At 29.0% G+C, this 24,567-nt stretch overlaps 3 protein-coding genes across 5 annotated transcripts in view; 1 reads left to right on the top strand and 2 right to left on the bottom strand.

The window, feature by feature from the left end:
• Positions 1-237: 237 nt before the first annotated feature.
• On the bottom strand, positions 238-16,196 carry Polr3F (RNA polymerase III subunit F). 2 transcript variants are annotated; one of them, XM_016065159.4, is made up of 9 exons: positions 16,045-16,196; positions 15,841-15,958; positions 14,826-14,890; positions 11,966-12,033; positions 10,176-10,288; positions 6,878-7,021; positions 4,553-4,657; positions 3,834-4,001; positions 238-2,472 (listed from the first exon to the last, which is right to left on the bottom strand). In XM_016065159.4, the coding sequence occupies exons 1-9, from the start codon at positions 16,059-16,061 to the stop codon at positions 2,395-2,397; spliced, it is 876 nt and encodes a 291-aa protein (XP_015920645.2). In that variant the 5' UTR covers positions 16,062-16,196; the 3' UTR covers positions 238-2,394. The 2 variants fall into 2 exon arrangements, with proteins under 2 accessions (XP_015920645.2, XP_071041825.1); XM_071185724.2 differs by having other exon boundaries at positions 1,688-2,472; positions 4,553-4,654.
• A 277-nt stretch (positions 16,197-16,473) lies between these two features.
• Positions 16,474-18,545, top strand: mRpL27 (mitochondrial ribosomal protein L27). Its single transcript, XM_016065138.4, has 3 exons — positions 16,474-16,647; positions 16,726-16,889; positions 18,295-18,545. Exons 1-3 carry the CDS (start codon positions 16,575-16,577, stop codon positions 18,496-18,498), a joined length of 441 nt encoding a protein of 146 aa, XP_015920624.1. The 5' UTR covers positions 16,474-16,574; the 3' UTR covers positions 18,499-18,545.
• A 3,966-nt stretch (positions 18,546-22,511) lies between these two features.
• LOC107449592 (uncharacterized) overlaps positions 22,512-24,567 on the bottom strand; it is a 28,643-nt gene continuing 26,587 nt past the window's right edge. For both annotated transcript variants that reach the window (XM_043047689.3, XM_071185723.2), the window contains one exon: positions 22,512-22,773. In XM_043047689.3, the coding sequence (XP_042903623.2) occupies positions 22,702-22,773 (72 nt within the window). In that variant the 3' untranslated portion in view covers positions 22,512-22,701. The remainder of the gene's footprint in view (positions 22,774-24,567) is intronic.

The raw sequence follows: 24,567 nt of genomic DNA, 5'->3' as shown, positions 1-24,567 counted from the left end.
ATCTTTTCTTAAGACTGATTTCAGTCCCCTTTCTCCAGGACTGAAGATTGGCACCCTTGTAGGCGAGTTAGGACTTTTTATTTATTTCCAAGTTTGTAGACCCGTCATTCAATTTATATCTAATCAAAAACTTTTAATCAATAACTTTTAATCAATAATCATTTATTTAATATCCTTTCGGTTATTTTTAAGAAAATATTTAAGAAAAATGGCAGTAAGAACAAAAAAAAAAATGCATTTTAAAAAAAAACATGCGTTTATTTTCTAATAACAATAAATTGAATAAATTAAGAGCAGGATATGCATTTATAAAGAAATTGCATCACTTTTTACTATTGAATTTTACAAGTTTAAAATTTCCTTTCGTCAAACTTTTAAATTAAAATTTTCATGTTAACTATTCTTAATGTTTAGAACACTATTCAACTTTATTTTCATCAACTGCATACACCAAAAACAAATTCAGAACCAGACAAGAACCAGTTCAACTGTCTGACATTAAATCTAATTTTAAAAGTATTTTGGAAAACACTTAAAAATATTTAACATTTAAAAATATTTATTAATATGTTAACAATGGGTCATGAACTTAATTTATGAAGTTGGAGTTTTGCTAAAAGAAGGGCAATCATTTGCTGTTTCAGAGGGGGTAAAAAAAATTGGAAACCTCTGCGTTATTGGAAGCCATAGGATATTTTTTAGCTCTTTTCCTTTCTAGAATGGTTTAAAGCGTGAAAAATCTCCAGAACAGAATCAATGTGAATGTTACACTAACCGGTCAAAAGTATCCGGACACCCGGTTGTTAAGGTGGTGGGAGCATAAAGGTGTGGGCGTGCTTCTTGTGGTTTGGCCTGTGTCCATTAGTTCCTGTGGTTGGAAACATGAATTCTGAGATGTACATGTAGACAATGCTGCACTCTATGGCAATATTTCGGGCCCATTTCTCTTCCAGCATTCACACATCGAGGCCTGCACAGACATGGTTTGACGAAATGGGTGTTCAAAAGGCCTTCTCACATATCCAATCCCACAGAGCACATTTGGGATGAATTAAAGAGAGCAGATCACGTAACCATCCTCACTGCAAGCACAGCTGTGATGGAATTCATAAACTGGTGGTAAAGTCTTCCCATAAGGCTGTCATCGATGGAAAAGGGAAACCAACATCCTATTACTATGCGCCTCTAAGTCTATACCACTGGGTGACCCCATACTTTTGGACAGATAGTGTATGAAGTGGCACCTTCATCTTAGAAATCAAGTAACCTAATTGATCCCCTTTTTCCCTAATACAAGGAAAACTTGGATGGTACATTTTGGCTTCCTTTGTTGAATACTTTTCCCTTCAACTGTGTACAGGGCATAATTAAAATGACCATCAGTCATAGGGCAACAAAATATAACAAATGGCGATTTAATTCTGCAAATCACCACTTTTTTTGATGAAAATGCAGCACTCCAAGCACGTTTTATTATTATTTCTTTGTAAAAATATGGAATCATTATGGATATTTTATAATATTGGAAAATTACTTTTTCACGATATTTAATGTTAACTATGTTATGAGAAATGCTATACATTAATAATTAACATTTAAAAAATGTTTGATAATTTAAAAATGGCCACATACGTTAAAAAATGACAACTGCTAAAAAAAGCTATACCTGGCCAGTGATAAAATTTCATTAATTTCGTTACCACCTTGCAACTCTTTTGATGGACAATTAATGTTCCTTACTGGCCCCCTGAAGACCTTGATGATATTGCATGCTGCAACACACACATAAATTCGATCTGCAACACACACATAAAATCTATTTGATCTGCAACACACACACACATAAAATCAAATCAATCTGCAATGCACATACATAAATCGATTTGATCTGCAACACACACAGATAAAAACGATTTGATCTGCAACACACAGACACAAAATCAATTAGATCTGAAACACAGACTGGCACATTCAATACAGCTAAGTTGTTCTGAAACATCGTGACAACACCACACTGGACTGCCAGCTAATATAAATTTCAGTTCCTTTCGTCAGTGATGTTAAAAAGACAAGTCGATATCTGCTCTTCTACTAAGTTGCAGTATAAAGAAAATATTATTCAGTTTCATTGCAGCGTTAAGTAAATCATTTTTGAAATATCTAGTGAGTCATAGAGGGTATGTCTCTGCAATTTTATGACCAGCGGTAGGATCATCTTTGTGCACCACTTTACTTTCCAGACAACCAGGTATCCAGAGCGGTTTAAACGGCCACTCGAGATAAGTTCTCCACTATGACAGTTCACTCCACTGAGTCCCAGTTGCCAAGGTTAAAACCTTGTATAAAGTGTTCACTGAGAGAGAAGATAACTCAAAAGTCATTAAAAGTAGGTATTTAAAAGTCTAACCACTCTTTCATGTAGGGGCAGGTGGAGGGTGAAATAATTGTTCCCTCCTGGCAGTCTTCAGACACCTGAAAAATAAACACAATCGTGTCATTTTTGTAACAAGAATTTAATTTTGTGCACTTGTCGAAACTAACATGCTTCGAGGAACAAAATGACTTTAGTCATTACTTTTTTTGCACAAGGTTGCCACTCCAATCTGGAAAAAAAATTCTCTGTGTTTACCTTAGTATATATTATACACAATAAATAAAGAGGAAAAACACAATCACTGCACTCTTGTGAGAGCTGCATTGGGCTAACTATACCAGTTATTACTTCTGAAAAAAGGAATAACTGAACATATATAAAACAAATAATGCTATAGTACATGAATTAGTTTAATATGGCTGAAATATCATTCTTAAATAACTCAACGATTGCACTTTCGAGTGGTTACCATTTTTTAAAAGATGAAAATAAGAAACGAAATTCCCCGCATTTTCCAGGTTTTTCGTATTCTCCCTGTCGAGTAGCAACCTTGCATTAACACATTTTCTTTATTATTTCATGGTTCATTTAATTTATTATTTGTTGTTTTTTATTGTTATCTTTATTTATTGTTTGTCAGGTTAGATTTTGATAAAGGTTAGATTAATTGGAAGAAGAAAAAAAGTAATTTCATTGAAATTAAGTGGGGATGAAAGGGTTAAAACTAGTTTTTAACCCTTTCATAGGCCTTCCCTCCGTTGGCGATAGACAGCAAATTGCTTTCAGTTGCAGCAATTTTTCCACTTTATCTAAGTGTGCCAATCAGCTACAGGGACCATGAAGCAAAGATTCGTCATCATGTAGAAACGTGTCTGGTTTACACAGGCAACCAATAATACATACAGGAATACCAAATAGGGTCATACTGCCATCATTAAAGATAACAATACGTATCAATTATGAAAATGTCTCGGTCATTATTATCAAATGTAATCATGTCCGAGTCTCATATGTAATGTTAATTATTAAATAAACCAGTGTTAGAAATTTTATTAATGTAACAGAAATATTGACCTATCTAAAAATAAAATAAGTTGGTTTAATTAATTTTGCACTAATCGGTTGTTGCTGCTGTAGTAGACCATTAAGGCAAAGGGTGTGATCGCAATTTTGACAGACTTAGGGTGCACCGGTCACCATTTACTACAGGTGGAGTTTTCGGCAGGCTGGATATAAGACTTATATACTTATCGGTTAAAGGAACAAATGTCTCCGTTGGCGATAGATCGGAAATACATGGTCTCTAAAACCGATCGGTTATAGGATTTATATAGTAATCAGCTATAGGACTTATATACTTATCGGTTATGGGGACAAAAGCTTGTGTTGGCAATAGATCGGTATAACTTGCAAGTGTATTAATTCCAAGCATATAGAATGTAAAGAAAGGATTACTTACAGGACATACTCCGCAGGGTACCCTCATTAGACCACAACTTGTGACTAAAGGTTTGACGTCTCTGTACACATATCTGTCACTACTGGAAGGAGAAAGACACTTTTCAACCTTACCATCGTAAATCAAAGTATCCAAGATGGTCTCAATGTCCTGCATGCTTAAGACAACCTGAAAATACATTTACAAGGTCATTTTGATAAATGAGATACACATTTATTAATAACAGGATTGCCACTCAAATCTGTAAAATAAATTCCCTGTGTTTTTCCTGTACATATTATACACAATATATTAAGAGGAAACACAACAATTACTGTGCTATTGAGTGACCTATATTGGGCTAACTATACTAGTTTTAATTGCTGGGGGGAAAAAAGTACAGCTGAACTTACTTAAATAATGCTACAGCAAATAAAATAGTTTAGTACAGCTGAAATATCATCCTTAAACACCCCATAGATTACGCTTTGAGTAGTCACCATTTTTTTTATAGGACAAAAATAAAAAAACAAATTTCCCTGGATTTTCCCTGCTATTTCAGGTGATTTTAAAAATCCCTGTATTTTCCAGGTTTTCCCTGCGGAGTTGCAACTCTGCATTAGGAATGATTAAATAGGAATATTTAAATACAATATAAATTTACAAGTAAATTTATTTTAAAAAAAGGAAATTAAAAGGTTAGGCCATCTAAAATGGCATGACAATATGTATTCACTTACTTTGCTCACTTTCAGACTGTTTATGTGATCGCAAATCTCTTCAGATGTTTTAAATGAAGATTTACGTTGAGATATGGGATCCAAGCTTTTATCAGTCATAGCCTTCTGAAAATTTATACAGAACAAATTCACTGTTAAATCACTTTTTATAATTTGCAAGTGTTTTATTATGAACTAACTATAAATTTACATCAATTTTCTTCTGTTTACTATTGACAATAAATTTACTTCAATATTTTCTTAAAAATATTTATTATTATTATTTGAATGCCAACCTCTTTTTTTAAAATGTAAGAGTTTCGCAACTAAATTGCTGAAAAAATAATTTAAATTGCTGAAGATTTTACATATTCTCAATTTGCATTCCTTGTTCAAATAATTAGTAGAACAGTCAATGAGGCAGAATTTTTTTGGGCTTTCTGTGACATTCCCTCTAATACTAATATCTCTTTGCAAAATACTTTTAAAAATAACAAACATACATGCCACTAATTTAAAATACAACAGAGGCATCAACTTAAAAAAAAAAAAAACTTGTTGGTTAAAATAAAATAATATAAAATTCTTATTTGAACATTTAATATTTTTTTATTTTAATATTACGGCCAATATTCTTGCATGGATGTTTTCATTTCGAGATTCAGTTGATGTGATAAATAATATCGAATTAAAAATATAGGATTTTAAAAACAATGTGGAAATCAATAGTAATAACTACATTAAAAAATAGAATGGAAACTTCTGCAAAAGAGAAAACCAGAAATTTTTTACTTCCAAAGGGAAAAGTCTCTTTGCAAGAACTCGGTAACGCTTTGTGACAGTGTCGTGTTGCCACGGGGAGAACATTACTGAAATAAATTATTTTAACATTATCAGGTCAAAAAAATCTGAAATAGAAGAAAATTATAATTTTTTTTTACTGTGTGATACTTAACATCCTATATTTTGTATTAATTAATGAACTACAACATGGATTAGGAAATTTTATATGGTATCGTCCAAGCAAGAAAGGAAGGCTTATCCTCACATGTGTGGAAACTTAAGTAGTTCTAAAAAGGTACAAAATTTTCATATACATTTTCAAAGTGTAAAAGATTTGAGCCTCAGAGAAGAAAGACAGTGTGGAATAGATGCAGAGCAGCTTTTGCAATTTACATAAAAATTTGATGCTAGGTTTTTAATATATTTTGAATTATTAACTAAAATTCAAAATTTTCAATAGAAAATGGTTTCAATTCATTTTTACTAACAGTTTTTAAAATCAAGATTCTTGAGTTGTATGAAATATCTAATTGCTTTTAGTGGAGAGGTACAAGAAAAAATAATTTATCTTTTAAAAACCACAATGAAACTCAATGTTTATGTCAGTTAGTAATGTAAAGATTTCTTAGTTTATTCGGAAAAATATGAATTTGTCTTAAAAATTATTAAAACAAAAACTGTATAGGTTTAATTAGATTATTTAAAAAGTATTATATTTTGAGGTCTAAAGTTTGGCACACATTTTCCTCTGTAAATCTGGAGAGAAAAATTCCCTGCACATATTATACACAATATATTAAGAGGAATACAATAATTACTGTGCTCTAGTGTCAGCTATATTGGGCTAACTATATTTATTAGTTTTAATAGTGGAAAAGAGAAAAAAAAAGCAACAAAAAGAAGCAAGAAAAAAATTAGCCTGGAAAAAAAAACCTTTTGAGAAGGCCAAAGCCCATCCTAGGCTGTTGAGCCATTGATGATGATGAAATGATTTTAAATATCTTGACATTTGAAGTATGCATTTTGCATACTTGCCAACATTAGATAAATAAAATGACGGAGATTTCACTTGCAACATTTTTTTTACGAGTAAAGTTTTAATACGTCATGCATAATAATGCAAGTCAAAAGGAGAAATTAAAAAACAAAAATAATATAAGCACTTACATTTAGTGAAGCAAAAAATATGTATAAAAATCTTAATATGTATGAAGATTTTTGTAAACCATTTTTTATAATTACTTATACTATAAACATTCATCATACTGCAGTACTGGCAAAAGCACTATCTGTAGAGGATTAAGAGAAGTATTTTTGACACCCACAGACATTTCGTTGTTAATTTTTTTTAAAAACTTTTTCCACAAATACGGAGAAATTTGAGAATATACAGGTAAACAGGAGATAGTCTTAAAATACAGGAGTCTTCATCAAAAAACAGGAGACTTGGCAGGTATGATTTTGGAATTTTAATGCTACAATTTCTGTGTTGAAAACTAGATAATAATTGTTTTGGTTAGTAGAAGTCTTAACTAGTATTATATAGTAATATGAAATATTCACTGCCTGAGACAAGTAGCGATAGCATTGCTGGTTTAGAACTTCCACAAATTCTGATTCAAATTCTTGATCACTATACCAGGTCCCTCCAGTAACAGATCGATCTGGCTCAATATTGTAGAGCATATACACTTTCTTCTTAGAAGCCTATTAAAACAAACATTTCACAATCAACAATTTGTTTCATTTCTATGAATTAATGTCCCTAAATAAAATTCAAAAAATAAGGTGAATCAAAATGTATGGATGGCTGACCACTTAGAGCTAAGAACAGATGGCGCAAGACTACCGGGTTACTACTTCTGATTGATTTAAAAAGTCAGAAATACGAAGAATACTTTAAGATATGCCTGATTGATTATTCAGTATGCGGATCCAGATCTCCCAACAAAAAATAAGCACTTTCTAAGTACTTTTTAAGCACCCAAAAATATTTTCAAGCACTATATACATTAACAAAATACAAAATAATTTTCAAAGACTTTAAATGATCATGACAAAATAACTAGTTTCTGACAAAGAACTCTTTTCTTGATTACATTAGCCATCATAAAAAGATCAAGAGATTTTTTGGTTTGATGTCAAAGGGTAGAAATGAAGCCTGAAATTGAGAATGTCTTGCAAAATGCAGCAGAGCTGTACATGAGAGTGCAAGAATCTCACCGAACCCAGTTCAGTATATACACATGTGAACTCGTAAGTAGTTCATCAAACATGTAAAATTAATGGCGCTTTCATATGCTACGGACCGATGGTATGCTGAAATAGATTGTGGTTGAATGAATTGCGAAAACGTTGAATAGAACAATGTGAAAAGTACACTTTTGCATACGTGGCGAAAATCGACATGGTAATGAAAAAAAAATCTCATTTTTAAAATGGGAAAATTAAGCACTTTTCAAAAACACCCAATGAAAAAAGCACCTTGTATTACTGAGCTTGGAAAGCCATTAAATATTATTATACTCGTAGTGTTCTCAATATCATGTGTTCTTTCAATATCAATGAAACAAATGACAAATGAATTTGGAAGTCCCGGCAAGCTTTCTATGATACTACCCAAAAAATAACAAACGGTGATATTTTACGTAATTATAGTCAAATAATGGATGACACTCAAAACATGGCAAACCTTACACTTAATTTATATTGTAATATAAATTTTGTTTTACCCTCACTACCAGTTAGAATTTATAAATTACAGAAAACTCATATGAGTTGTAAAATTAGGTGTGAATTTAAACACAAATCACGTCAATTAAACTTCCTAGAATATTAAGCCTGTTCACGCATCGCCTCGTAAGCAACTTGCAGGGAAGCGGAGGGATACACCAGAAGTTTTCTAAATTTCTTCCGGTTTTAGACAGTTTGTTATTGTTTATATTCAGTCAACCATCCATGTAACCATACAGGGTGTCCTTTAAATGTTGCTGGGGGAAGTAAGACACATCAAAAGGATTAAGAATCACCAAGGAAACCATATCCGTAAATGTTATCGTATGACGCTAGGGGCGTTTTCCTATTAAGGACTGTCACTTTGAGTGGCATCGAACATGAGGTACTTTTATTTATCAATTATTGTCATTGTTTTCTATTAATTATTTTCAAAAACTGCTTTCAAATAGTTATTATCAACCATTTTATCGTAATTTAATGATTTGGTGACTAACTGAACAAGCTCCCCTATTTATTAAATTACGATAAGACAGCAATATAACAAAACTATTTTAATAGAACTCTCGACAATAAAGATAGCTGGTCGATACGAATTCCGCTGTTGTTTCCGCACGAATTTCGCATTTTGTAAGCATTGTTCAAAACTATTATGAACTTTAAGTACAAAGCGCTTTGTAAAGACATTAATCTAATTTGTGCGCCATATCCATATAGTTATATAATTTGTTAATATAATCACACAACGAATTATGGGATTTTAATTATTACTGAAATAACTTTTAAAATTAAACACCAGAAAAAAATTTAAAAAAAACATTGTTAGATATTTTTTAAGTAATAAGATCAAGATTTCAACATTTATAATTTTGAATACACACTTTAACAGTTAAAAACAGTTTTGGATCATTAGTACTAAGTTTTTTTCCTTCCAAAAGCAGTTTAGGGCTTAAATCTGGAGAAAAAGAGGTTTAAATGTACAGTGTACTGATTAGTGCAGACGATATTTAAGTTACAAAATCAGACACGAAAACGTATTTTCTCTGAATAAACATACCTTTTTTCAACGGATAAAGATTTTCTGACTTCCAAAGTATAAGGGGTAGCCAGGATCTGGAAAATATGGTCCACATAGTATGCTCATGAGAAGCAGTTTAAAGTTTGGACCCCTTAATATTAATTTTATTTTTTTGTGCATTCTGCCTTATCTCGAGAATTTTCAAAGCAAATAGAATTTTTTTACACAATTATAAAATAAGCTCATCTAAAGATAATTCAATATTTATTAAATATTTATTATTATTTTATTTAATAATAGTCGAAAAGATTTTGAATTGTAAGGTATATAATTTTTTTACATCATTTTAAAGAATGTAAATTTAAATGGCAAAATACAAAATTTGACAGAAATCGGTCGAGTAGTGCCTGAGAAATCGAAAAGTTAAAAATTCATCGAAAGTGAAAAATAATCTTAAGTTAAAAATTCAATTTCGCAGCAACTGTTGAGCGATTTCACTCAAACTTTGTAAAATTAAATCCTTTAAAACAATGTAAAAGTTTTTATACAACACAATTCAAATTTTTTTTGCCAATTATTAAATAAAATAATAAAATATAAGAAATAATTACTAAAAGTGATATTTTGCATAGAATTATGTTTGGATAACTGAATTTCAAAACAGTATGAAATTTTTTTTAATTCGCTTAAAAAGTTCTCGCGATAAGACGAAATACTCAAAAAATAAAATTAACATTAAGGGGTCCAAACTTTGGACTGCTCTTCTGACCAAACTATTAGGACTATGTTTCCCAGATTGGGGCCAATGGATCAGAAATCCTCATTCTTCCAAAAAAGAGGTATGTTTAGAATACATTAGATCAAGCTCAGAGCAGTTTGTTTTTTATTTTGCGCACTGTACATACTCAAAACAAATTTAAAAGTTAGAGCATGATTAAATAAGTAACCATGTTATTGTTGTAAGCCACCTTAAAAATTCAATGTTTTTATCGTTTAATGCTATTATTAAAAGCACTTAATACAAATCAAACTACATAAACAAATCAGAGATGAAAGTATAGTTAACATGAACCATGATGGAAAAAATATATATTTAATTGTATTACTTACTGTTACAGAAGTCACAGATTTTATTAACTTTTTACTTTCTAAACTTTTCACAATTTTGTTAACTTGTGTTTGAGGCAGGTTACTGGCTAGCCTTAAATCTCTTATCCATATGCCTAGATAAAAAAAATCTTAGTTAATGAAACAAAATATTGTAGAAGAATATGGAATCTATTATTTACTAATAACTTGAAGCTCAAAATAAGATTTATTTACTCGCCTGTGAATCAATATCAATCTTAATGGAATTATGAGCTGTAAGCAAAATAAAGAACTTCGAATAAACTTTGATCTAATGGTTGGTACTATGGTGCATTCTTAATAAACTCATCTAAAATAGGTAAATCAACTGGAGTAAATAATAATTACAAAAACTTCCCTTATTTTCATTTTTTTTCTGCGTAATTTTGATTTATGACGTCCAAAGTAAACGAGGTAGCCTTAATTTTGTATATATGGTCACAATATTTTCATCAAAAGACTGGTTAAAGTTTTGGGACAGTTAATATAAAGTCTCGGAAGAAGACGTAGTCACCAAGCAATATTGAAAAAAAAGCCTTTCACTCAATTTTGGAAAAGGAATTCAAATTTTCTTAAAATATCCTTGAATTGTCTTGTTGGTGTAGTCATAATGCAGCAGAAAAATGCTTTTTATATTTACTATTACAATATTTATATCGGAGAATTATAAAATCTCAATGTTGATTTGGTAAACATGTGAATGAACATCTTACATTAGTTTCCTAGAAAATCTTTTAATAACTATTTTAAATATATATTAAAGAACAAAATCAGAGGAATAAATAAGTTATCAAGCCTGCTATTATATAGAAAAAAAGTCTTACATCAGTTTCTCAGAAAATCTTTTTTTATAACTACTATTTTAATTATACATTAAAGAACAAAATATGTAAAAATGTTTCCTTGTTGTTAAGAGAAAATTTATTAAGATCTCGGTAATTATTTTGAAAATTAAACTTTTGGTCTTGTTTACAAATAGTCCCATTTTCACAAAAAATCTGCCAAGATTTGGATGAAAAACTTAAATTTATATAAAACATCAAGACTTGTATCAGCAAATTCAAATTATATTAAGAGCACATTCGACACCCACACTCCATTGACACAAAATTAATTTTTCTACTATACACTTTTCTTTCTATCTTCACAAAAACAAATTTAGAGAAACTTAACCATAAATAAAATTATTCTAAAAATATATGAATGAAAAAAAATACCTATAAATATATTTTTAAATATACTTTGAAAAAAGGAGAGGAAGTGAATGATTTAAAGAACGTTAAATCTGAGTTTAGTTCGGCACAGCCCCCTAACCTGGCACCTATTCCTTCCCCAGCCCTGTTAATACAGTTTGACATCATAAAACATTTCAAATAAATGATTAACTGATAATGATTGCACAAATTAGAATCTGAAACTTAGTTATATTTACCAAAGAAACCATAGTGTTGTTCCGAGCTAGTTAACGTAGACGTATGCGTGCACGCTGAGTGTGGATCCACACACAGAAATTCTTAAATCGGTTACATACATTTTTGGGTTGTTTGACAATGATAAGAGTTAAAATTTAACATAATTGGTTTTTTTTTTATTGAATTGATTCATGCTATGGATAGTTTTTCTGAGTTTTGTGATATACTTCCCTTATATATTTGTTTTTACTGGCTGAATTTTTAAAAGCGTCGTCGAACAGCAGATCCAATTTTTTGGGTTTACGACTACTTATGTCCAACTAAATAATAAGTAAAATAAAATGCTGCAAAAAAATTTACCTTTATTACCCGCTCTTTCTGTTAATTGGTAAATAACTTTTTCTTCAATATCTGCACTTCTACAAGATCTGAAACATTTTTAGAGCAAATAATAACAATTATGCATAAAAAATTTTAAGTAGAATTATATTTATTTTGCACTAAGATTCCTTCTCTTAACAACTCATTTGTTCATATGAAACAAGGTTAATATAATATAAATGTCAGGATCATGATTTTCTTTCACTTATTTTATTTTGAGTGTTTGAAACTGGCTGACTTTAAGATATCTCACTCTGTTTTTGGAAAAAGGTGAGAAATTCTTCTCAATTTTTTCTTCTATGATTAAAACAGCCACTGATGTAAATATTCCCATCGATGTAATCTTTATCCAATAGAGTAGGGTCCCAATTATCCGAGTGAATGTGGAGCATGACTAACTCGGGTAACCAAAAAACTCGATTGAAGAGTATATAAAAGGAAAGAAAAAGAGTAGGTATAAATGTATTATACTTAACAAATACAAAATTTATACGAGTACACCACATACAATTCACATTATAATTAAAAATATTACTTAAAAACACTTAAGGAGCATACTTCACGAGAATTAAGAAGTTTTTACTTAAAAAAGGACTCTAACATTTTTTTGGTTTACATTACTTTGGCAATTTCTGCAGCAGTGTTTCGCCATTTTTTTTGGAATAACAGGAAGGTTGGTGTCACCTCTTCCTGTTATTCTATACATTCAATAGCACTTTCGATAACTATAAGAATAAGAATGTGCCAAAAATCGGTGTAGATGCCTGAAAAATTTGCACTGAAATTCTTTGACAGAGTTGCCACAGATATCTGTAAATAAATATTCCCTGTGCCTTCCCTGTACACATTATACACAATATATTGAGAGGAAACACACAATCACTGTGCTCTTGTAAACCATTTTATGATAAAGATGCCAGTTTTAGTTGCAGGAAAAACTTGGAGAAATAAGAAACAGCTGCACATAAAACAAATAATGTTATAATAAATTAAATATAATATAGCTGAACTATCATTTTTAAATATCCCACAGATTTCGCTTTGAGAGGCCTGCATTTTTTAAAAGACAAAAATAAGAAATAAAAGTCTCTGTTTTTTCCAGTTTGTAAGGAAAAAGTCAAAATTCCCTGCATTCATTTTTTTCTTTTTTTTTTTTTGGCTGATTAATAAATTTCCTGTATTTTTCAGGTTTTCCCTGTGGAATAGCAACTCTGTTTTAGCAATGACAAAAAAAAAGACTTTTTACTGAGACTAATATAAAATGTGACAAATATCAAATTTATTTTAATAACAGTAAATATGTGCATATTTTTTTATAAAATTCACGGATGCATTTAAAATTTAAATTGCATGCCAATCGAATAATTAATATATTTTAATAATTTATGTCATCAAATAATCTAATTACGATTATATTTGCATATTGAGGTTGTTTAGAGATTTAAAATATACAGACTTTAAATTAAAAGTTTATTTAAAACAAATAGATAGAAATATGAACAAAAAAGAAAATATTATTTTAGTCTCATACTTTTAAATATCAATGCTTAAAGAAAAGGAAAGATTCTGTTGCCAGTAATAAATATCCAGCTCAAAGTCAGACCAGATAACTAGTCATCCACAGAAAATGCAAGATCTATTGCAGGGGGATGGGGGGCAACCCGCGGCTCTTTGAAGGATTATTTGTGGCTCTCGATAAATGTTCACGAGTTCCCTTTTTGTGCTATTATATTTTTAAAAATTATTATTGTTCCGTATGTGCTTCAAAATGTCGTTTAAATTACTGACAACAAATATGAAAGACTAAGTGCAACGTTGTATGTAACAAATTTCATTTCTGTCAATGTTAAGAATGATATGACTCATCGAAAACTGTGAAATAGATTTCAAAATAGATTTCAAGACTTGAAATACTTTAAATTTGATCTTGATTTTCCTTCTGAATTCATTTGAAATTAACATAATTCAAGGTGAATTTTCCATTTCCAATATATTTATGACCCAAAAAGCATCTGAAAAATTAGAATTAATAGAGATGCAAGAAGATTAAGCTCTACAATTAAAATATAAGTCGACGCCGATTACTGAATTTTGGAAATTTGAACCAGAATCAAAGTATTCTGAATTAAAAAAGTCTGCTTGTCAAATTATTTCAATGTTCGGAACAACGTACTTATGTAAATCCTTTTATTCCACTTTAAAATTCGTGAAATCCAAACACCGATCAGTATTAACTAGCCAGCATCTCAAAGAATTACTGAGAAGTGCTGTCACCAATTATTCACCAAATTTTAAAGAATTATCAAGAGAAGTAAAATACAGGTGTTTAATTTTTAATATTTAAATTCAATATACATATTTTGTACTTTTATATATATGTTTTCAATAAATACAATTTCTGTAAAAAAAATAATTAATACCTTTTTTGCATACCTTTTAAATATACCTATTTAATTGCTGAAATTACCTATTCAATTTTGAAAAATGGTTCGACTAGCAAGCAGATTGCTAACCCTGATCTATTGCATCCCTTAAACAAACTATGAATAAAAAATTGAAGAGAGAGAAAAGATTTGAATAAAATAAAGGGATAAAACAGGTAAAATACTTTTTTTTTAAAATCTTTTATTTCAAAAATTATGCAAAAATTGATTTCAAAATTAAAAAAACATATGAATTGAGTGAATTTTAAGTGGGATATTCTATTCAAATCATCATATTTCAATACAATCGAGTGGGCTATGAATAACTTAATAGGTATACCTATAGTTAATCAATGAATAATTTAACAAAGAATTTTTCTAAATTTTTTTAAGCTTATAGATTATGTTGTACTCACTTAGCAACACTTTCTTTCATTTTATAGACCAACTGCTTCCCTTTATGAAAAATCTGTATTTTGTCCTAAATAATAATAAAGATTTAGAATGTTAAAATAAGATGTTTTGGATGCAATAGCATATTGTAATTTTATGCAATGGCATTTACCATATGAAAAATATTTTTTTTTAAGAATAAAATAAATGAATTATTTTCATTGAAATGAAAATGAATAAGAGCTGTAATAAATGTAAAGAATAATTATATGGGAAGCTTACTTTCTTATTATTGATTTCAGTTGTTTTGTTTTGAATATCTGATCGGGAAAAATGAAAAATATTTTTTTTTAAGAATAAAATAAATGAATTATTTTTATTGAAATTAAAATGAATAAGAGCTGTAATAAATGTAAAGAATAATTATAAGGGAAGCTTACTTTCTTATTATTGATTTCAGTTGTTTTGTTTTGAATATCTGATCGGAAATACTAACGTGATTCTTTTAACTTATCTTTTTCATAATTTTAAATGTCTTTTTTAATTTTATTTTGCAATTTATTGTTTTATAACAATTTAATTCTCATTGTTTCCTTAATATAATTTCTTCTTTTCAATATTTTTAAATCGTTTAATTTCATAGAAAAGCCAACACATTACATAATTACATAGAAAAGCCAACACATTACACTGAATAAAAAAATCTTTACTGAATAAAAAAAACACATAACCATTGATCTAGAATGTGCTTTGTTTTTTAGAACGAAAAGATAACAGTTAGACAGCATATAAGACTAATTTTATTTTGTTGACAAGTAATTTTTGTCTTTGACAAATTTTTAAGCCATAATTTCTTCCACACTCAATAGCAAGAATTTAAATGTTAGTTTAAGCGTAGGAAATAATAGAAAATTTAATCCAATTTAGACAATTATAGCCTGATTATCAGCGCAAGTAAGAACACTAAAATCTTCCCAGGTACAAAAGGTTCAATAAGAAAAGTAGACAGTTCGAAACATTTAAACAAAATTTACTTACAGCAGCAGTTAGGTTATTCAAAACTTCTACCAATTGCGCCACACCTATAGACGACAGTTCCGTCTGCAACATTTTATTTGTAACACCATCCGGATTTTTTAATAAAAGATCTATAATACTGCAAAAATTAAAATATGTAAGGTGAGTATTTGAAACAATTTCTGACTAATAAATACAGAATAATGCTTAAAAAGATTACTTTACTTTTTTTCCAAATCCATTTTTTTGTTATACACTATTAATTAATAAATTTCAAATAAAAAACATCGAAAAAAATCCTAAAAATAATTAGTAAAAATTTCACTGCTTAACTTGTTCAAATGTTTATTTATTAGATTTTACGATTTTCAGAAGGCTTGGACTGTTTGTTTCTACTCGACAAAAAGCTAAATTTCTATAGTCCTTAATTTTATAGAAAAGAGGAATCTCGGAAAAAGATGTCATTAATACTTTATCTTTTTCAGCATTAAAATGGTTACCTTTCCTTAAAAGTTGACTAAAGATAAAGTATTATTCATTCTTTTCTTGCGTTCCTATTTTCTATGAAATTCAGCGATATCGCTTTCAGTACTAATTGCTCGCTTCCGTTTTAATGCATTTTTCTGATCAGAAATGTAAAATTAGCTCAGGCAGAAATAAGTAGCTGAAGTGGGCTCACCGCACTTTGCAATACTCAATAAATATAAAGATCAAATTTTCTTAGCCAAAGTTATTAACAATTTTTGACTTGAGTGATGAATTTTTCTCAATTAAAAAATAGTTTTTTCTCTATGCCATTATTTTCGCTCTCCAACTTATTAAAAACAGGTTTGTTACTTATATTTTGTTCCAACTATGATGCAAATCTTTATTTCATGCGAGTTTACGAAATACTTCTATTTGTAGGTTCTCCTTTTTTATCTTTTGAGCGAGGTATTGCCAAAGGTGTAACCCAAAACCGTCGTCAGAAGCGTAAACCTCCTGGTGTTAAAAGATTAGATGGAAATTGTGTAAGGCGTGGTGAAAAAATTGTAAAACAATTCTTTCTAAACTTCCATCCTGGATTAAATGTAAGCTATGACTCCTTATTTTTTCGAAATAAAGGTTCTGATATTTCTGTATAGGTGCCTTTTCGTATCGTGATCTATAGCGCCAACTACAATCGCCAAGGTGCCAAATAGATTTTAAACTTACAAATTTTTGTTTAAAAAAATGAAGATGTTTGCCTGGAGGTGTTTATGAGTTATACCTTTCGAGTTGTTCACTTTCTGTGTTTTTTTAGTTTCTCTGTCCGAAAGTTGCCAAGATTTGGTGATAATTCTGCCACAGATCATAGAAGGAAAAATAGCGCAGACTTATACCAAATATTAGTTACTAGGCAACAGTTCAGTCACCAGTATGCGCCCATTTTTTACCAAAACATAGCGCTGACAGAATTGGAATCTTAACCCCCAGATGACAGTTATGTCATGTACACTGCTAATAGTACACCGAACAAACGTATGCCGGGCAGTAGCACTTAACCTTAAAAAAACATCAATGCAGATAGAATTTGTGGGGAGAGAAGATATCAACCTTCATGTATGAAAAGGTACCCCTACATAGAATCGAGGTAACATGTCTTCTATACTAGTGAATTTGAACTATATTTTTGTAGTTTTAGATACACTACTGTACTCTCCCACCAGAATTTTATCTGTGATAGAATGCGATGAACCAATACCACTAGTTGGTTCATTACAGTTTCGTGAGAAGCCGGGAGAGCTGTATTAAGATCACCATACTTTTTGAGTGCTGTATTAAGTTCACGGTCGTGGTCGCTCCTGTGTTGCCTTTAGCAGTCAAGTGTATACGTTGTGCGTGACTGAGACTAAGAGGCAACAGTGTGAGGAGGACACTGTCGCAGTCACAAGTCAATTGTTCAATGTGAACCATCCATCAAAGTAGGCATGTTTAAATCAAAGTGGGCGTTATTGTTAAGACAGGCATGTTAATTTCAAAGTGGGAGTTTCTGTCAAGATAGGCATGTTAACATCACGTCCGAAGGTCACTAATGTGGGGAGAGTTGATATCGACAATGTCAACCTTCATTTATAAAAAGGTACTCCAACATAGAATTGAGTTAACATGTCTTATATACTAGTGAATTGAAATTATATTTTTGTAGTAGTAGATACACTACAAATTTAAAATATTAATAAAACAAAAACACTGTTGATATATATCAAATCATTTTCCCTATACTACATTTTTGATACCGCTCAGCATAAAATTGTATAACAAAATACAAAAATTCCCCTAAATAGAATACATAAAAACGCATCTGAAAGTTATAATTCTACTGATGATACAATCCTAGAATCCCCTGGCAACTTTTTGAAATCTCCCCAAGTTGGTGATTGTTACTTAGATATACATTGTTTTTTATTATTATTAAACAATTTCAACATCATTCTAATTGTTGGTTATTTCCAGGTGGGTATTGATGAGAAAAACAACCTATATGCAATGACAGAAGGTAGAGTTATGATGACGTGTGAAGAAATTAATCCTATCTCGGAGACTCTGCATGCACAAAAATATTATTCGAACAAAGTGGCTCCAGTTATATACAAGAGGTTTTTTCATGTTGTACCATTTCCTCAGGGACAAAAGTTTAAATTAACAGATTTAGTCTAAAATGTACATTTTTAATTGTTTTAGTTAATAAAAGATTATTACGATAACATGCAAAGAAATTAATCTCATAAACTGTAAGGAAAGGTGCTTCCTACAGTATGCAATTTTGGGTGAATAAATACAAAATAAATTGATGACACTATAACAATTTCTACAGTTTAATATATAGTTAGAAGCATGATTTATCCCAGTTATTAAAATGCATTATTAATAAGGAAAGATATTTACATCCTTTGTTCTTTAATATCCAAATATATAGAACGTCAAGATTGTAGTTAACCGCTTTGCTTACCAATTTTTTTAAAAAAATACAAAAAATCATATTGTTTTATTTCATTAATAAATACAAGGAACTAAAACAAAACATAATACACAAGTTCTAAGTTGAAATTTTAATTTTATGTGTAAAAAAGATTTAATTTACCATCAGTTTACTATCCCAAATTATCTCGGGCGAATGAAAAAAAGTTAAATTTTAGTCTTTGTATATGTTCACATCTTCATCATCTGAAAAATCATCTGCATTACTTTCGATCTAAAACGCCATTTTTTTTACTCCTTTCTTTTTTTTTCTAAATAAATTCAGCAACAATGGTATATATACATTTGCATAAAACACGTCTGCGGTCCCTCAAACAGCAAAACTCCCAAACAAAAATTGGCAAACTTCCAATCACAGCAGATCATCATTATTTTTTGCTTTGCTTCCGACCACGTAAAAACGTGATAAAACAAAACGTATTAACGAATTCTGCAATGCCCGAGTTTACTCAGGCAGGGTAATATATATTTACTGTATATACATACCCGAGTTAACTCGGGAAAATCGGGGAAGTGGTTAAGGAACTTTGATTTTGTGCACTTCTCTTCTACCAACATATATTGTTGTGTTTAAACAGCTATTTTTATAATGCTGTTCCCTTTCCTATCATTTAGTGATTTTAGTTTTATGTAGTTTACGAAAGCTTTATCAAATTTATGAGTTCTTATGACTTGCAGAAGTATAGCTGCATGATTGAACCTACACACCTCAATTTTACAAAAGCATAGCTGCCAGCATGAAAAAGAGAAAAAAATCCTTTAAATCTTCTAATATGATAGGGGGGAGACTTGGTACCACGAATGTGTCAAAAGTAGTTCTGTTTTCTTGTGAATAAATGACACTTCATTAGCTTTAATTTTAAAAAAGAAAAACTTGAACATTTAAACATTTTTTATTAATTCTTAAAATATTGAGCAATACAACAGAAGGCCATATACACGCATAGACAATATTTAGCCATTGCCATTTGTACAGTCAAATCCCATTTTAGCAAAAACTGAAAATTTCAAAGTATCAAATATTTTTCAAATCCCCAATTAAATTTTCATTGTAACAATCTATTAAAAGTACCGATGTTCGAGATAGATTATCAGATCTAATGAAGGCAAAAATAAGCATTAATCCTTTATCAAGAGGCTTTTACCTTTCTTTAAAAGTATAACCATGATCTCAGAATTTAAACATCTTTATGTCTGTAACCAAAGGATGTTTTAAAGATTTTGTTACTGAAAAGGATGATGCTAGCACATGTGAAGCACTGACAGACCAAGATATTGTTAGGGTGATACAAGAAAAATATCATAAATGACGAAGAGCGTGAAAAAAAATCATTTCTGAATCTATAACTTTACAACCAGTTCGAAATCTGTAAAGAGATATTTATCAAGAAAAAAAATTTAGATACTTTATTTGAACATGTACATTATTTGGGAAAGTCAGCCATTTCAACTGGTTCTAAGTCCTGTGTACAAAAAAAGAAATTAAGTATTTGTCTAACAAGTAAGTTTTAGCAAATTCATTATTTATTTTAATTCAATAGTTTTTGTGAGCTTTTTCAACATTACATTGATATTTTTCTTAATCAGGGTGCGTAGCCAAATCTTTCACCAAAAAATAACTACTTTTTAAGCACTATATACATTAAAAAAATGCAAAATAATTTTCAAAAACTTTACATGATCATGATAAAATAATTAGTTTCTGACGAATAACTCTTTTTTTTTTATTATATTAACCCTTTAAAATGCTTGAGAGATTTTTCGGTTCGATATCAGAGGGTTAAAAATGAAGCCTGAAATTGAGAATATCTTGAAAAATGCAGCAGAGTTACACATGAGAGAGCAATAATCTCACAGAACCCAGCTAAGTAGACGCATATGCGGACTCTTAAGTATTTCACCATACATGTAAAATGATTGGCGCTTTCATACGCTACGGACCGATCGTACGCTGAAATAGATTGTAGTTAAATGAATTGTGAAACCGTTGCATAGAACAATGTGAGAAGCACACTATTGCATAACACGTGGCGAAAATCGACATGGTAAAGAAAAAAATATAATTTTCGAAAATGGAAAATTAAGCACTTTTTAAAAGCACCTTTAAAGGCTTTTAAAAACCAAAATCGAAAATAAGCACTTTTTAAAAACTCTATGCACCATGTAAATGAGGAGCACTAATGTATCAAAATTAAAAATAATTTATTTTTGTTATGCGAAAAACTCCAAAGTAATAAAATAATTTTAGTTAATGTTAAAATTCGTAATATCATGAAAATGAACCTTTATAATTTTGTAGCAAATCCTTTGGTCTCTGGAATTCACTAAAACGAGATTCAACTGTATTAAGAAATGATTTTTTTTTTAAAACTTTTTCTAACTTATATCTGTAGAAGATAGCTTTCAACTGTTTAAATTCACACATTTTACTTAGCCTACCTGTTAACAAGAAGGTTCAGTTGAACCAGTTTAGGTTCATAAACGTCTTACTTGTATCAGTTAATTTGGTTATTATTAACCAAATTAACTGATACAAGTAAGACGGTTGTGAACCATGAAGCTGAACTGTTTCAACTGAATCTTCTTGTTAATAGGTAGACTAAGTAAAATGTGTGAATTAAAACAGTTGGAATCGATTTCCTTCATAGTTAGAAGCAATTGCTCACATCTTGTGTCAAAATTTTATGCAATTATTGCATATAAATGCAATAATTGCATAAAATTTTGTAAGCCTAGCTTGGATATTTATGGAGATAAAGACATTTTTATACAATTTTTTTTTTTTATCTTACAATGTTTTGCTATACTATAATATTCAATAAAGTTAAAAATATTTTTGGAACAATTTTCATAAATAACAAATTTATAATTTGAAAAAAGAAAAATTCATTAAAACTGCACAAGATTTGAACATTTAAAGTAGTTCTTTCAAGCTGTGTATGCAAGAAAACATGCACAAAAAACAATTCATAATTTTGCAGTGATCATATTTGGTAACTAATGAAGGGAATTTTATTTGAATATTTTGCAAATTTTTAAGTAGTTTTTTACTATTTTTAAAGCTCTAAATGGTTAAGGTTTTTTCACAAATTTAATTTTGTATAATGAGACAAAATTTAATAACAAATGATATAATAATTGCCTAAGTACCAGAATGTGATTGTATAAGAAAAAACTTACTTTTATGAGGGATGAACCCCTATATTATCTGAGTCATTTTTAATAAATTTTGTTTAATAGTACAAAATGAAAATTCTGAAAAACCCATTTTTATTTAGATCTTTCTTTAAAAAGGTCCAAAAACGACTAAGAACTTTTTTAATTTTCAAGATATTCACATCTGACTTTTTTAACATTCAAATACGATTCCTTGCAAAATTATGAAAAAAAGTTTTTTTAATTTTTCTGCCAGTATGAAATAACTACTTTAAATGCTCATATCAAGCACAATAAAAATTTTCAAATAATAAAATAAAATTTTGCTATTAAAAGCCCTCTAAAAGTTTTGTTTAATTTTATTGAATATTTTTAGAGTTATAGCAACAAAAAAAAAAATGCCTATAGTTCAAGAAATACTTAAACTAGGCTTACAAAGTTTTATGCAATTATTGCATGACCAAAGTAATCGTTACAAGTTTATTGCTATATTTACTTTTTTTTTTTTTTTTTTTAATTTACTGTAGTTTCTCAAATATCTGAAAGATTTAAACTTTATTGATGTGCACGAGAAATCACATGACTTCTAAAGTAATAAAATATAAGTATTTCCTAAAAAATTTAAAATAATTTCAAAAACTGAAAGTGTCTCTTCAATTATTGTAGGATAATATCACACAATATCAGGTAAATATCACATCTAAAATAAAAAGAAGTAAATAATCTTTATGATGTAAAATATGTTTTCAGACTAGACACGTAAGCTTCATGAATCTTGAAAATGAATTCCGTATTCCCCTGTAAAAGATCATAAATAAAAATTATTAATTTAAAGAATTAGTAATAAGAATTAAAATATTTATTAATTAAAATTATATAGATAATAAATAATTAGAATTAGTATAATTTAAAAATTGATAATAAGAATTAAAGATTATAAATAAAAATTATTAATTTGAAATGGATTAAGCAAAAATACTAAATTTTACACTTTGTGCTGAACAAGTTGATAATTTAGTTTAGTGTTCCATATTTTATGGACTCTCTACCCATATTTTGAGGGTAAAAAAAAAAAAATTATTCAAAAATAAAATTTTTTATCAGGATACGTAAATTAAAATGTCATCTTTAATTACTTAGCATCATGGGTGCCACTCTTTAGAAAAATCATGAGACTAAATTAATATCTCTTTTCCATTTGTTCTTTAAATTAAAATGTCCTTTTTTCCTTGAAAATGTTAATTTTATACAAATATTTTCTAGTTAATTTTATAAAAATATTACATTTTAATGAAAATGTTTCTATTTTTCATAATTATTGCAAACTGATCTAGTAATGATGTCTCACCGCACGAAAAGAATGGGATTGATTGAACTTCTGCACCTGCTTGCTTAAACGAAATTTATTGTATCTAAATTTGTTTGAGCTCTCATTTTCCCCTAACATTTTGAAATGTTTACCAAAGTTCAGATTATTATTTTTTTTTAAATTACAGAGATGGGTCAAGAAATAAATAATGATGAAGCAAAAAAAAAAAAAAGTAGACTTCTAAATAGCTTCATGAAAAAATGAATGGTTTATTATTTTTTATTTTGTTTGCTGTGAAAAAATAAATTAACAAAATGACAAAAAAAAAATCAAATTATTGATTTATCATAAGAGCCATTATTATGGAACCATACATTTTGAAATCAGAGAGCTACAAGTTTCTGAAAATTTTGGTAAACAATGCTAGATCGTGTTAACTGGTACCCATGCTTAGCATGTATGATGTCTATTCTTCAAAATATTAAAATTGCATGCTATATGCACAAATAATTCAATTTTTTTTTGCGCACTGAACAAAGAAATATATATTTGTAAAATAGACATATTTTATAGAGACATGAATTTCTGTAATCCACAACCTTAAGTGTATTTTTAGAACAGGTATTCAAAATAAATATTTAAAGAAAAATTTTAATTTTTTTAAAATAATTTTTGATAAAAATAGAATAATACTTTCGGCATAATTGCTGACATCAGAATTTATGGCAATTATGGAATTTATTATTATTATTACAAAAATTCAGCTTAATCCATTATAAATGTAGTGGAATTAGAATAAATTTAAAAATGTAATGGAATTAGAATAAATTTAAAAATGAAGCGAATGAATGTAAATGTAATAAAAAATTATACATAAAAAACTTACTGTTATTTAAGTTAAATTTCAATCTTATACGAAAATGAATTAATTCATACACAGTAAAGCACTGTAATCAAGTAACAGAAAAGAGTTTCTTTACTTTTTATTCTTTGAGGTGTTTTCACTTCATTGTCATAATTTTTATTTAGAACAATTTTAGAGATGATTTTAAAAAGAAATTTCTTTAATTTAAATTTAATTCTTTAATTACTTAATTGTTTGATTGCTAGAATTAAATGAACCAAATTAATAATAATAGATTTATTTTAAATTCTGAGTGTGCATAAAATAGTGTTTAGAGCACCATATAATCTGTCATAAAGTGACGAAGTCGTGACCAATAACATGATCAAAGCAAAAAAAAACAACATTGCCCACAAGCCGCCTTTACTTTCCCAAACAG

This window comes from Parasteatoda tepidariorum, chromosome 5 (genome assembly GCF_982258835.1).
Source record: "Parasteatoda tepidariorum strain Cologne lab strain chromosome 5, Ptep-v5.0, whole genome shotgun sequence".
Lineage (NCBI taxonomy): Eukaryota > Metazoa > Arthropoda > Arachnida > Araneae > Theridiidae > Parasteatoda > Parasteatoda tepidariorum.
This window is presented reverse-complemented; position numbering and strand designations above follow the sequence as displayed.